Raw genomic sequence first — 16,491 nt, 5'->3', positions numbered from 1 at the left:
AACTAAAAGTTCCATAGCATTTGAGTGTATAATTTCCAGGAACCTTTGGGCTAAGGTGCTGGGGCTTGAGTAGTGCTCCCAGTCAATGTTTGGGTAGTTGAAGTCACCCAATATAATGGTATTCGGGGAGATTGTCATGTTCTCCAATGTTTTCAGGAAAGCCGAGTGGGATTCCTGACTTTGAGAGGGTGGTCTGTAGGATGCTATAAACTGAAAAGCAGTCTTGCTCTCACTGTTAGTTGCACATGGATGGTCTCCGATACTTCGTGCAATGCCACTAACCTGGAGGTGTGGATATCCTTGATAAATATGGAAACTCCCCCTCCTTTTGTGGTTCGGTCCGGGTTTTGGGGCCGAAAAGCATGATATGAGGTATAGCCTGGTAGTGCTGGGGTGCTCTCTGGAGCCTTGAACCAGGTTTCTGTCACTGCACAGATATCGATGTTCTCCATACCGAGGAGAGCTTCAAGTGCGTGCATCTTGAGGTTAAGACTTCTGGCGTTAAGCAGCATTACCCTTAGTTTCTTGTTCCTTGTGCTGTCTATGGGGGTAGGTTTGACTTTTGAGCCTTGCCTAAAAAAGGCACTATGGGGGTGGCAAGAGCCTTTGCCAATATCCGAAAGCCCAGTGGTGACAGGTGCAAGCCGTCCCTAGCGAAGCAGTGTGGTTTGTCGAGCATGTCACCCCAGGCTGACAGACACTGGATCCCGTTTGAATGACACCAAAATTTTAGCCAATTGTTAAAAATCTATCATTTTGTCTTTGTACTGTGGCATCATTCTAGGTGAGGGTAAGATGCTGCTCAAGGTCAGGGTCATACCAGCCTGGGCTACATGATCAGAGAGCTCCTCTATGTCTCTTTTCATGTAGTCCAGGGAGGTACGTCTCAGGTCATTCACACCAGCATGTACAATGACTGAGTCATATTTGTATTTGCTTTGGAGTGACCTGAGTGCTTGCGTTATGTGGCGGATCCTGGCACCCGACAGGCAGCTCACAGTGACCTTCTCTTTATTCAGCCTGGTGAGCGGGACGTCAGTGTGTCTGACAATAGAGTCACCTATTACAAGAGTATCAGGTGTGTTATTCAGCCTTAAGGGCTGTGGCTGCTTGGCACACTGACTTTGTGGGCTATGTGTTGTGCGTGTTTTGTTTTGAGGTAGCGTTTGCTTGGATGTCTGCTTTGGAGGTGTCTGTTGCTTAGGTAGATTTTTATTTAGAGCCTCCGAGTATGTTTTTGTTTATTTATGTGTTTGGTTCGCTGATGTGGTGGGACTATGTGATACTGCAATTGTGTTGTGTGAGGTTACCTTGGCTCCTCCTGACTGGTTATACCAGTTTTGAGATGAGAGAGCTCAGCCTCCAATTTGGCTAAATTGTTGCATCTCTTACATATATTTGAACCTGTTTGGAGGAGGAGAGGGTTGTCCGTGTACATGAGACAGTTGTAACATTGCCTCAAAATTCCCAGATTCACCAGCTGGACTGGAGAGGAAACCATTGACTGACCTTTGGACATGCTAGAGTAATATAGGGAAACTGAATTTAAGATGGACCAATAGAGGACAGGGTAATCGTAGAGAGTATAAGAGTAAGTAGTGCTTATGGTTTAATAGTGCTAACTTGTAGGATTACTTAACTGGACCAGTGAAGGGCCTTAGAATGAGAATATGGTGTTTAAATTGAGAGATAGAGCAGTTCTAAGGGAAAATGTGAAGAGCATACTTTGTGGAGCCAGGAATAGTTTAAACCCAATTAGGTGGCGCTGCCCGTATGGTGCATAGGCTTGCAAGCTTTTATCGGGGCCATTCCCTGGGACTTCAGAACTGACAAACCCCCCCCCCCACCGTTTTCTCTTCCCCCTCTAATCTGTCTCGTAGTTTCTGAGCCGAAGTGCTCAGAGCTGATGATTGTGGAGCCTTCTGGTCCAACACCTACTTCAGGCTTTTTGGTCCCGACTACCCTGACATCTTTGGTGCCAACCGAAAGGTCTAGGGGCCGACGCTCATTGGTTGGGTCCAGGGAGGATAGTCGGACTGATTTTTTGGTTCCGACTTTGCCGCTTGGGGTCTTGGCTCTGGTGAGCTCGGCTCCAACCTCGGGCTTGGAGGCCTCTGTTCTGACACCGAGGGAATCTTCCACATCTTCGGATCGGGGGGGGGGGGGTGTTTCTTAACGTTGGGACCGAGGTGCCTTCACTGCTATGAGGAGGGTGTTGTCCACGCCGACAACCACACCATCAGAACCAGCAGCTCCTTCCCCCAAAACACCGGTGTCTACCTCTACATCACACATCTGTCTAAAGCATAGAGACCCTGAGCCCCAGGAAGCCCCAGTGGGTGAGCCCTGCTCTTACGAGACCTCTCCAGAAGTTCCCACTGAAGAGGTTCCCAGGAAGAGACTTTTCAAGAGGAAGCATCTGGACTTCCCACAGGAATCCGTCACTTTGGCACTTACTTAGATGAGTCAGAAGGGTCCCCACGGTCCCCCTCGGAGGATATTTCCTTTGCAGATGTCCTGTAAATTCTTAAGCAGAGGGGTGGCTGGAAGTCCATTAACCCTACTGATGATGAGTCAGCCCTCCTGAAGGCTTTTGGGTCTCAGCCCTCCACCACTTGGGTGTCTGCACCCTTTGATGAGCTGATTGAGCTAATCTCTCGAAGGGGTGGGAGTCCCAGGATACCATGGAGCCTGTCCCTAGGAAGCATAATAAATTTATAACTTCTCCCCAGGACAAGTCCTTCCTGACCAAAGGAGTGCCTGTTGATGCTATGGTGGTGGCGGCAGCCACCAAGAAGGAACTGTCAGAAACGTCTACATCTGTCCAGCCTCCTAATAAGGATTCTAGGATCATGGACAGATATGGTAAGTGCATGTTTAGTTCAGTGACTTTTGCTCTCCGATCACTGAACTAATGCACTTTACAAGATTGCAAAGGGATCTCCTGAAAGAACTAGGAGATACTCTACAGGGTTCAGTAGCTGCGGGGGTCTCAGAGAAAGTAAATTCTCAGATCACTACCCTTAATTCTCTTGTAAACTCTTCCATGTGTCTGGTCTCGTATGCAGCTGATGGAACAAGTAGGGCAGCGGGTATAGGAATTGCTCTTAGGAGACATTCCTGCATGCGCTTATGTTCCTTTGCGGAGCTCTTTGTCATCCTTTATTAACACCCCTTTTGATGGCTTGTCCCTTTTTCGAACCAAAGTGAAGGAAATGCTTACCAGGAGTGAGCAGGATGGAACGACTCTCTCTGCTGTTGGTGTCCATTTTTCCACACCTACCAGACCTTACCCCAGAGGTCAGAGGGAAGGGAAGATGTGGTTCTGTAAAACTCAAGGAGCTTTACAGGACACTCGTGGTGAACCCCCCTCGAGAGGCAGAGGCGGGTTAACAATGAAGATGCCGCCCACACAACAGAGGGGGTCTGCAGAATCAGGGCGACAGAGACCAGTTCTTTGGCAAGCACTGTCAGCGCTCCTGAGAGGAGGCCCGCCTGTCTATCTCTGGAGGCAGATGGGGATACATCTCTTTGTACCCAGATGCCTGGCTAAAAATAACAAAAGACAGCTGGGTACAAAGCATCATATCCAGAGGTTACTCGATTCGCTTTGCCACTCCCCCCTTATATGAAAGATCTCAGACGTTCCACTCAGTCACAGGGAACAAGCAGCCACAGAAATTCAAAGGTTGCTGGAAAAAGAGTCATCCAGCCAGTCCCAGCAGACCATAGAGGATCCGGGACTTACTCAAGGTTCTTTTTAGTTCCAAAGAAAACAGGACTGGAGGCCCATTTTGGATCTCAGCAGGCTAAACAAGTCGGTAAGAAAGGCAAAATTCTAGATGGTCACGCCACAGTCAGTACTTCCCTTTTTAGGGAAAGACAATTGGATGTGCTCGATAGCTCTCCAGCATGCATGCTACCAGATAAAAATGGACAGGCCAGACAGAGATCATCTGCGCTTCTGGCTGGGGGCAGTCATTATCAATTTCGCGCTCTGACCTTTGGTCTCACTACAGCCCCCAGAGTGTTCACCAAATGCATGGTAGTAGTCATGGCTCAGCTGAGACGTTTGGAATTCAAGGTGTTTCCATACCTAGACGACTGCCTCCTCACTGCCACCACCAGGCATCAACTCATACAAGCAAGGTACACAACTTTGAACCTCTGCAGTCAGTTGGGGATTATTATAAATTCAGAAAAATCTTTCTTGTCGCCATCGCAACATACTGTTTTTATAGGAGCAGAGCTAAATACCATTACCATGACATTAAACCTTCCACCAGAAAGAGTCTGTGTCCTATGAAAACGGGTCCTGGACCTGCTCCCGAGAGAAAAAAACCCAGTTTCAATGGTACTCAAATTGTTAGGGGCAATCGCGGCACTGCGATTCCTTTAGGTTGGATGCATATGCGTGTACTGCAATGGCTCCTGTTCACGCAATGGTCTTTTCAAGAACTCCCGATGTCACACAAAATCCTGATAACGAATTCCTGCAAGAAGGACCTTCAGTGGTGGCTGACATCTCACCAAGCAACTCTAGGTCGCCCTTTTGTTCTACCCACTCCCATAGCCACGGATGCCTCCCTGATAGGGTGAGGGGGGCATTATCAGGGAAGAATAGCCCAAGGCATGTGGAAGAGTTACGAGGCTCATTTTCATATCAGTGTCCTGGAGATGAGAGTGGTACTTCTAGCGTTGCAGTCCTTTCAAGACTCTCTCCCTCTGGGAACTATTGCAGTTCAGACAGACAATATGTCAGTGGTCTGGTACATAAGCAAACAAGGAGGAACCACATCTTATCCCCTATGTCGAGAGGCCCCAAGACTATGGTAATGGGCAACTTCCACCCAGGGCTTTCTGGTAGCAATGCACATCCCCGGGAGATCCAGTGTGATAGCAGACAAACTGAGCAGGGCAATTCTATTGCCTCACGAGTGGTCCCTAAAGGAAGAAGTAGCGGAAAGGATATTCCACAGATGGTGCCAGCCTTGCTGCGATCTCTTTGCAACTGCAACAAACACGAAATGCAGCAGCTACATAGCCCTAATTCCCCCTCCAGGCGATGCCCCAAGGAATGCAGTTGTACACAATTGGCCCCTGGATCTCCTTTATGCTTTCCTCTGATACCCAAAGTTTTACAGAAAGCCAAGGCTCTGGGAAGGACCATCATTCTAATAGCCCCTTACTGGCCTCGTCAAATTTGGTTCCCCTTCCTGCAGCCACATCTATTGGAAAATCCTTGGATTCTGGACCCAGTGCCATATCTCATGACTCATTCATCAGGGGCTGTCCATCCTTCTCTTCAGTCCCTCAGACTGACAGCTTGGCAGCTCCCATTCCCAACATAGCCAGGCTTCAAAATCTTTCAGCTGTGGCTCAGCATATTTTAACATCCTCTCATAAATTATCTACCAGGAGGTTATTTCGTAGTAAATGGAAAAGGTTTTCTATATGGGTGTGTCGGAACAATATTGAGCTTTATCTGGCTTCAGTGTCACCATTCTAGAGTTTTTGACTAAACTTTTCAATGAAAGGGCAACAACAACAACCATTAGAGTTCAATTGGCAGCAATTTCTAACTTTCATCTTGGTGACCAGGGGTCTAATATCATGTCACATAGACTCTGCAAAGCCTTTCTCAAGGGTACTGTTCATTTGAGACCACCCATCAAAGCTCCAGCTATGCCATGGAATCTAAATTTTGTTCTTTCCTGAATAATCCTACCCCCTTTTGAACCAGCCTCATCTTGTGACTTGAAAGATCTGTCATGGAAAACCATATTTTAATAGCTATTACTTCTGCTCGGAGGGTTTCAGAGTTACAGGCCTTATCCGTTAGACCCCTCATTTGATTTTCCGTAATGACAGAGTCTCACTCAGAATTAATCCATCATTTGTACCTAAAGTTTGCTCAGAGACAAATCTCAACCAATCTATTAAATTGCCCATATTTTTCCCTAAATACACTAAGATGGAACATATGCTGCACAAACTTGATGCTCACAGACAACTTCGATTCTATTTAGACAGGACCAAACATTTCAGGAAAACAGATCAGCTCTTTGTCTCCTTTTCAGAGTCTAGAAAAGGTGCTCCAGTGGCGAAAACCACTTTATCAAAATGGTTATCGGATTGTATTTCCTTCACTTACAATTCAGTGAATACACCATTACAACAGAAGATAAAGGCCCACTCTACCACAGGTGTATGTACTTCATCAGCCTTTACGGCTAAATTACCATTAGATACTAGTTGTGCAGCAGCTACTTGGTCAAGGCCTCATACCTTCATCACTCATTACAAAGTAGCCAAGGCCTCCAGGGACAGGGTTTCCTTTGGTTCCACTGTCTTAAAGAACATTCTCCCGTGAGCCACCCCAGAAAGATGTTGCTTGGGACACTACCCATCAGTAAGAATGAACGGCGAGATAGAACAACTTCATAAAAAGAAGTTATGTACTCACCATAATGTTCCATGTGAGTTGTTCATCTTGTCTTCATTCTTACGTCCCACCCTCCAGCTCCCGTCCAGGCTTCTTGAGGACCGAGATTTCATTTATGTCATGGTTTTATTGTCTCTTATCCAGTTTCTAACAGTAACATATTAGTAGTGGTATGTATCTTGTTGGCAGCAAACAAGATCTGAGGGAAGCCCAGGGTGCATCATGGGGTAGGGAGTTGGCCTCGAGCTTTTGCAGTCAGTTGGCCAAGTCAGAACCAAGGATTGGCTCTGAACCCATCAGTAAGAATGAAGGCGAGATGAACAACTCACATGGAACATTATGGTGAGTACATAATTTCTTTTTTGGTCTAAGGAGTTGAATTATGGTTTAGGAGACATTGCGAATACTTGTTATTAATTGTATAGGACTGCCAATTAATAGCCAGGTAGATGAAGTTAGATAAGAGTAGCTATTGGGTTTAATGTGAATAATATTAAATTGATTTAGTTATATTTTGTGGTCAGCAGGGGACATTAACAGGGACCTATACTTAACTACAACATGATAGCTTTGTTTAAAGTGACTGTGACCTCGAAGAGTTCTAACTTGGTGTCATATAGAATCCGATGACAGAAGATATAGTCATAGATCATCATCATCATCATCTTTCGGCTTTTCCCGTTAGGGGTCGCCACAGCGGATCATCTCTTTCCATTTCTTCCTATCCCCTGCATCTTGCTCTGTCACACCAACCACCTGCATGTCCTCTCTCACCACGTCCATAAACCTTATCTTAGGCCTTCCTCTTTTCCTCTTACCTGGCAGCTCCATCCTTAGCATCTTTTTCCCAATATACCCATCATCCCTCCTCAGCACATGTCCAAACCAACGCAATCTTGTCTCTCTTGCTTTGTCTCCAAACTGTCCAACATGAGCTGACCCTCTAATATACTGATTCCTAATCCTATCCATCCTAGTCACACCGATTGCAAATCTTAACATTTTTAACTCTGCCACATCCAGCTCTGACTCCTGCCTTTTTGTCAATGTCACTGTCTCCAACCCATATAACATAGCTGGTCTCACTACCCTCTTGTAGACCTAGTCATAGATAAACACAGATATACTCCAACAGCTCGGGGGCGGGGAGGGGGGTTAAACTAGTAATAGGCTAGGAACTCTGGTATTGAGGGAGTGGTATCCAAACATTGAAGCCATTCTTCTGTAATTGTGAAGATGCTGATGTGTTTGAAAGACAGGTGGGCCTCAAGCTTGGACATTTTTATCCTTGTATTTTCTAAATCAACGGCAAAACATCTTTTTTCCCCCTCCTTCTCAGAGGAAAAACTAATAAGTGTGCAACAGAATGTAGTAGTGTTAGTGATGTTCAGCAAAACAAAAGTAAGCATAAGAAGGATTTGGGAGTTTTAGCTATTCATTGCTACATGGATTGTCCCTTGCCAGGAGTTTGTCGAAGTCTTGTACAGCCAAGTGTAAACATTTGATTGGAACCAAGGCGTTCAAAGAGAAGAGCTTCAGACTTCATTATGTGAAGAGACTCTCTCGCTGGTTTATCATTTGTCCCCCAACCCCCCCCCCCCCCCCCCCACACACACACACATTTTTTCCTATGTTGAAAATTTTGCATCTGCCATAGAGCATGGCTAGTGGAGAGAGTATAATGGACTATAGAAAAGTAACTACACTTTAAAAGAAATGGCTTGTAATAAAATGCTGATCGGATATGGGACATTATGTAACAAAAGACTCTCCATTCTTCCAAGACCAATAAACTCAACTGTTGTACATTGCACCCTCTAAGTTACAGTGACTAGCTCTAAGGTCAAGAAACCTGAAGAATAACTTGCATGTTTTTGATGCACAGCTGTTCAGTGTATTAATTGGACTTTGATTATTGTTGCTTTAACAAGTGTAGAAATACCTTGTAGTGCTGCTGTGTACTGTAAACTGTGGAAGAAATAAAATGTTATTGCTCCCCTCAGTAAACTACAATATAGTTTCTAATACATGGTTCTTAAAGTAGAAGATAAGTGGAATCATTTCAGATGACAAAACAAAAGAAGCGGTCCTTAACTAGATAAGTAGTACATGGAAATTCAGTGCTTTGAGTTAAATGCTGAGAAAGAGCATTTGCAGTGTGTTTATGCTTTTATGATTTTCTGTGTGTTGCTTTTCCTTTGCAGGACTTCTGTAAAGTCTCCATCTCCTGCATATCACCAGCAGCCACAGCTACTGAGATACAAAGAAAGAAGCATTTTGCATCCTAAAAGAAGTACCGACGATAGGTCTGATCAGTCATCTGTGAAATCAACAGACAGCAGCAACTACCCTAGCCCATGTGCCAGTCCGTCTCTTCCATCTTCTGGTAAGGTAAGTAGCAATGGCATAGGTGGCTACATATACATTTTTTTTCAACATTAGTTCAGTAGTATAAGCATTTCCATTTTATATCCCTTAGCCTCCAAATTAAGTGATGTTATGTGCTGTGCAAATTGCTTGCTTCTTTCTTTTTAACATCAAATAGTTAATCTCCTGGCCGTTCCATCATTGTAATGTCATGCATTGCACTGAGATAAGATTTAGTGGAAATACTTTGTGCATTAAGAGCTTGTCACAATTTCTGCTGTATCTTGTAATAAGTTGCCTTGTCTTCAGTTGAGCAGCTGGCCCTTGCAGCTATTTTCATTGGTTATCCTCAAGACATATACTGAAGTTTGATCTTTTTCTCCATAAAACTATGCAGCTCTGTGGAAACATACCAAGCAACAACCATGTGTTTTGCCTGATAAATGCAACCCACAGAATAAGAAATATTTAACACTGGATTTTGATTAAACTACTGATGAATAAACAATGTTTTGTACACTACCATAGCTCAGGACCTGACTTTTTTTCCTCTGGGGACTAGCTCTTCTCTGCTCAACCACATTACAAGCTGCTTCACTACACTCCCCAAGCACCAATAGATCATAAAATTTATTGACCAAAGTATGTCACCTGACCCACCCCAACCCCATATTATAAACTCTGTTGGCCAAAACATATAACCTGATACTTCTCTACCCATACCAGCCAATATAGCCAACCAATTAATTGCAAATCAGAAAACCGTGTTTTTCCCATCCTTCTCTTATCGACCCTCTTACCTAATAGCTGCATCCCATTATTTTTTGTAGTTTTCTTTCTTCCATTTCTTTTCTATACTCTTCTATACAACTATTACATCCATCATGAGTGTACATCAGCTTCCCCTACTAAGAACTTTAACTATCCTAGACCATTTAACTACATATGACTCATGCCCTACCTACTCTAAAGCCAAGTCCTACACAAAAACATACTCCCACCCCCCACCTTGTCCACAGATAAAACTCCCTAATCTGGTCATCCCTCTTCAGCATAACCAAAATCCTACTCAAAAAATGTACATTGCTAACATACACCAAACACAAAACCCCACGCTCTGGTGCAAAAAAAAGTACCAACACTACTACTTCATAAACTCAAAAACTCTACTAACCACCCCAATAAACTTAATAGACAGCAGAGATTTACACCCCATCCCTAGCCCAACAGTAGCCTCACATAAATCATCTGCATAAATACTCTCCTCTCAACAATCCTGTAAACCCAACAAACCCCAGTTTATCTCCAGCCTAAAAGTATATAACCTCAACATGTGCAGTAAGATATTAGACCTTCAATGCATGGATTAAATTCTCTCAAGCTCACATCCAAGTTATCTCTAAAACCTGGTTAAGACCCGATATTAAAGATAAAAAAATCATTACTCCCAGTTACACTCTCAGTAGGAAAGACCAAATAGGTAAATGGGCTGAGAGCATGACCATCATCTTTCAAGCTACCTTATAAATCCATACCCACCTTCTAACTGTTCCATAATACAGCACTGGAGACATACTAATAGCTAGACTCCACCTAAACAGTCAGAAATCCACAGTCATTGTAACCGCTTGCATCACCCCCCCACCCAAAAATGTACTTGGCTTCTTATCTACTTTCAACCAAGAAGCCATCCTGCTTGGTGACCATAACACAAATTAAACTTCTAACAAATGCACTTGTGCAACCCCCATATTAACCCCTTTCATTTCACTCGGCTGATCCAACAAACAACCTGATTTGACGAAGTATCCAAAAAAATCCATACTGGACTGCTGATCCAACAACCAACCTGATTTGACAAAATATCCAAAAAAGAAAGCCCATACTGGACTGCATACTCTCAACCAACCTTGAAAAAATTAAACTAGCTAGCACTCTCCTAGACTCTCTCAGTGATTGTCATCCCACCTACTTCAACAGAGAATACCACAAGCCTCCCCTCCCCCAACCACTGTCCTTCAACTCTATTTGAAACTTGACCAATTTTGATAAATCCATATTTAATGACACACGTAAACAGCATGACTGGTAACCCTTCAAATATCTGCCTCTAGGTGAAGCTATCTCTAATGTCACTAATTCTTCCTTAACCATACTGTTCCAACAAGCCCCACTAAGGCATAAAAGAGTGAAAATAAATTCTGCCACATGGCTAATGCATCAAACTTAACTTATGAGAGAGAGAAAAAGCCTGGAAACAATGGCACAAAATTAGGACCCAGTCCTGCCTAGATAGATATTGGTGTCTAATAAAAAACACACAAAGTTACGAGTTTGTTATGATAAAAAAGAACAACTGCTTCACAAACAAGAACACACACACACGGAAAAAAAAACCCAAAAAAACATCTTGGCAAAATTTAAACAAACTAGACTAAAAACTCGCCCAAAACCTTTTCTATCTGAAATCAGCAGGGACATTGCAGATAATTGAAACATAAACTGCATATCCAGTACTGTACTTAACTCAAACAAAAACAACCTGGAAGAAAGCAGTGGTGGATGTAATACCTAAATGTGGTAACAACCCATTAGATCCACCTTCATACAGGACCATTTCAGTTCTAAATCATGATTATGAAGGGTTTATGTGTATAATGACTAAAAGAATAGCAGAGGTGATGCCAGCATTGATAGGTATAGGTCATTGTGGATTTGTAGAGGGGGAGGTAAGCATTTGACAACATTAATAGAAAGATGATGATCCAGAGGGAAACAGAATGTAAGAAAATACTGCTGTTGTTGGTGGGCCTTAATTCAAAGAAGCATTCAACAGAGTAAGCTGGGATTTCATAAGCAGGGCACTGGAAGCATTTACATTCCCTGATAAAATTGTAAGGTTGATTAGGAGGATATATGAGGGATCGGAGGTGAAAATTTAAGTGGGGTGGGTTCCTGCCTGATAAGTTCAATTTAAGCAGAGGAACCAGGTAGGGGTGTCCTCTTTCCCTTTATTTACATTATATTTAGAACCATTGATGAAGAAAGTAGGTGACTCAGAAATTAAAGGATATAACTGGTATGTTAGCCAAGAGAAGCTGGCTTTATAGGCACATGATTTTATTTTATACCCAATAAAGCCATTAAATGCCATTTCAATGTAGTGGAACATTTTGAGACAGTTTCAAGTCTTTTCAGGATACAAAATAATGAAGATAAAACAAAGGTAATAACTGTAAACTATATACCAACACACATTGTTTTCAGCAATACCCATATTTATGGGGACATGATAAAATGAAGTATTTAGGAGTATGGATTAAAAATAATTCTGTTTTGGCAGCTAAAGACATGTGAGTAGAGACTAAACAAAAGATAATACAAAAACTGAGAAATTGGAAGCTCTGCTTTATGGATACCAAGAATCAAGCAGTCAGAATATTTTAATCCCTTTAGTTTTACACACAGGTCATATTTTTATCAACCAGTAGAGAAATTGTTGCTAGCAATTAATAGAGTTGAAGGCTTTTATCTGGAAGGGGAATACAGCAAGAGTCAAGTGGGATAAGCTGATCCTTCCACTAGACCAAGGTGGTTTGGGATTACCTGTTTTAAAGGGTTATTTTAGAGCTACACAGCTACAGCTCCTTATACATAGCACACGCAGAAAGTTGTACTTCAAAGTGAAAAGGGATGATGATGAAACGGTGGGGGGGGGGCCTCAAGAAACAAGTAGACACTGGGATGTTGAATGCAGATCATGGAGAAAGGAGCTTCTGCCGTTAGGGGTGACTGTAATTAGGGATCCAGACAATAGGCAAGAGAGGGCTGGAGTTTACTGGGTAAAACTGGCAAAAGGGATTCAAGGTATTGGGAGCAAATTTAGAGCAGAAAAGGTAATACAGTGGAAAGAGGCCAAGAATTTATTTAGACTGCTAGAGATTCCCTTCCTTATCAAGGATTGATATTGGTGTATAGGCAAAGAGAAAGGAATAGGGGGAAAGACCAGCACTGGTACAGTTTTTGGTAGAATCTAAAATAGAAGCTGCTGTTAAAAAAGTGATAATTGTCTGATATCTTTAAGAATCAAACAGCGAAGGTAAGAAATGATTGGGAAGAGATTTATTTATTTTACATTTGTTTACCAAGAAAGCCGCGGTGGTGCAGCGGTAGCATTGTTGCCTCACAGCAAGAGGTTCTCCTGTTCGATTCCTGGTTAGTGTGCCTTCTTTGTGGAGTCTGCATGTCCTCCCCGCAGTCGAGTGGTGTTCGAAAGACATGCGTGAATGGGCGTGACTTCGTTGAAGGTTGGGCGTCGGGCTGGCGACTCGGCACCATAAAAATCTACTGCCAATCATTAGCGGACTGGAGTTCTGCTGTGGCGACCCCTAACTGGGAAAAGACGAAAAGACGAACAATAACATTTGTTTACGAGGAAAGTCCAGCTGGGCCAGAAAGCCCATTTTCAGTGGAGGCCCGGGGAGAAAAGCTACACAGAAATACAAGCAAAATACAGTAATTAAATAATACACATCATCCAGTTAGTCTTATACAAAGAAGTATTCAGTATTGGTAAAACTATGAAAATGATTAAAACTATGAAATAAAAATAAAATTGGCACCAGAAACGCACACCACTAGCTTCGGATTAAATATTTCATTGAAACGAACAAAAATATTTAGCATTTTCGTCTCGTAACAGAAGGGACTTTGTCAGAATATATGCACTAGAAAAACTAAACCATTTAAATACCCCAAACAATTAATGATGTAGCAATCACATGACTGAACAATCAATTAAAAATATCAAATTTTAAAGCCACAAATCCAAGAATAGTTGCATTATTAAAGTCATTCATTATAAAAAAAATATGAATCACTATAGCAGCATTAAATGTGTAACCCACTGAAACGTGATAGTGCACAATACATTATATATCGTTTGCTATATTCTATAATAAAGGTGCAATAAATATAGAGTCATTTAAACCTGGAGGGAACATGGCAGCCAACTTATACTGACACTCACTTTCTTTCTTCTTTAACCTGTTCTTCCAATTCCCATCTCTAGGTTGTAGTCTAATGACTTCTAATATACCAAATATAAATTTATCAAAATTATGGCAAACCTGTGCATGTCTATATAATGCATTATAAAGTTTATTTTTAATATCATTGAGGTGTTCGTAAATCCTGTTCTTCAGAGGGCTTTCTGTTTTGCCTACATAGAAATCTAGACATGCTGTACATATAGCCAAATATACTACTCTAATTGTCAAACAGTTACCTTTCTGGAATATAACTTGGCTATGTAATTTATTTTTCAGTGTAACTGCCCTTTCTTTATTGATGTGCGGACACTGACCACATATTCCACAGAATTTGTGCCTGAAAGTAATACCTGTGTTGAGTCCATTTTGCTTTCAAGCAATTTTTTAAAATTAGACCCTGTACTATTTACAAATCTTGGTGTTGTACCCACTTTTTTCAGAATATCTTGATTTGTCCTGAAAATATTCCAATTAGACCAAAATGCTCCTTTAATTTCATCTGAGAGCTAATCGTACTGCAGTACACAAGCCCTTTCATATATACCTTCCTTGTTCTGTCCTGTATCTATAGCCCTATTGGCACTTAATCCCTCACCAAACAACGGCTTATATACAGCACCCCATTTTTCATACACCTCATCTAAAACTTAATTTATCAAGGCTCAGGGGTACCCTCTCTCTTAAAACATAAGTGATATTTTTTCAAACTCTACTTTCACATCATCAAGATGTGATGTCATACAGGCTATTCTTACCGCTTGTCAGTTAGTAATACTTTTTTGTTTAAGTGGATGGATACTATGAAAATGTAGATACCATTACAAAAGGTGTCCTTTCGATAAATAACAGATCTCAATCCATGTGTATCATAAGAAATAAATGTATCCAAATAATTAATTATTTTTCTATCATAATTATAAGTGAATTTTAAAAAATCTGTAGTTTGATCCAAATATATCATAAAATGTTCTATTTCATCCTCTGGCCCATCCCACAGGATAAAAATGTCATCCAAAAATCTCAAATAACTTTGAATCCTGTGCCAGAAGGGACCATCCCCTACATATTTAGTCTCCCACCCCAGTAGTACTAAATTGGCACAGACAGGGACAAAACAAGGAAGTTCACAATGCTCTGTTCCTGCATACCACCAAGTGTTCTAATTTTAAGAAATGTATTTTTTTTATAATAGACAAGGTGACTTACAGTGAGTGAGGGGGGGGGGGTAAAACTCTCCTAGAAGTAAAAGAATCTAACTGGCAATTGCGTTTAAATTCTCTAGTAGCTCCTGGCTTGAACAATTTTATTTCCTTAAAACCATTTTTAAAATTAAGACAGGAATTGATTCCTTAATAGGAAAAAGGAAAAAATGTAATGAATTTTATTTAATAGTTTATGTAGTTTGTGAATTTTAGAATTTACATGAACAAGTATGTATTCAATTGCTGTTGCAGACTACACCCTTATTGTGATTGGTTGGGGTAGTTTTAATTGATGGTATTTAAACAGTGTTTAATTATGCTAAGACAACTCTGAAGAAGCCTATATATGTTATACAGGCGAAAGCGCTTAGTTGTGTTAGTTTTGTGCAATAAATGGGATTCCAGTTTATCAGTTTGGTTGCGAAAAGTATTTTATTTTATTTTTTTCAGTTTTTTAGTCTTTTGACTAATTTGTTATTAGTTTTATGCTTTGTAAGTAATGTTTGTTGACAGTTTGATTTGAATTACTTTGTAAATAATGTTTCTCGACCGCTTTTATTTTTGAATTGTCAAAAATGTAATTCTATTCCTGTTTTAGAGCTTTTTTTCCCCCTGGGCCTCTGCTGAAATGGGCATTTCAGTTCCCAGATGGATTTTCCCAGTAAACAAAACAAATTTTAATAATAACAATAATGTTTATTTTACTTTATTTTTAGTTTGTTAACCAGGAATGTTAACTGTTCCAGGGACCTTTTCACGCTACTCTATGAACCTATATCCCTAACTATTTGGCAAGAACAAATACAATAGTATCCCCTGGCAATAACATGACATCTTAAATCAGACAGTGATATTGTATTTGATGTGATATAACCTTCATAGAAATAACATAGTAAGAAATTAAACAGTAATCATAAAGGTGCAATACGATAATGTTGGTACCTAAAAAGATTAAAGGAGGCAAATGTAGTAGTTGTGTATGATGATATACTATTTATTCAGTTGAAAATTGCATAAGAGTACCAGTCCAAAGACTATTTTGTTTCAAGAGCTGAGCCATAGACAGCACACAATGTAAAAAGTTCAAGTGAGCAGGCATTTTATGCATTGATAATGTATAGCATAATAATACTCATTAAATTTTATAATATATATATATATATATATATATATATATATATATATATATACATACATACATATATATATATATATATATATATATATATATATATATATACATACATACATACATATATAAATATATATATATATACAGATATATATATCATAATTAAAAACTTAGCTGAAGTACTGTATTTTTAGTGTGGCATGCAGGTATAAAAACATCTTTGCAACTCAGCTTTTAGTTTGGATTGCAGTTGTAAGAAAGTGCCTATATGCTGAATAGGTATTTTGAAGATTT

At 40.9% G+C, this 16,491-nt stretch overlaps 1 protein-coding gene across 1 annotated transcript in view; it reads left to right on the top strand.

The window, feature by feature from the left end:
- Positions 1–16,491, top strand: part of YTHDC2 (YTH domain containing 2) — a 1,963,388-nt gene that overhangs the window by 1,679,844 nt on the left and 267,053 nt on the right. Inside the window, exon 29 of the mRNA XM_044059160.1 lies at positions 8,650–8,836. Within this exon, the coding sequence (XP_043915095.1) occupies positions 8,650–8,836 (187 nt within the window). The remainder of the gene's footprint in view (positions 1–8,649; positions 8,837–16,491) is intronic.

This window comes from Protopterus annectens, chromosome 17.part0 (assembly GCF_019279795.1).
Source record: "Protopterus annectens isolate FY-2018-M chromosome 17.part0, PAN1.0, whole genome shotgun sequence".
Lineage (NCBI taxonomy): Eukaryota > Metazoa > Chordata > Ceratodontiformes > Protopteridae > Protopterus > Protopterus annectens.
Note: the sequence above shows the minus strand (reverse complement) of the source record. Positions and strands in the feature narration are given on the sequence as shown.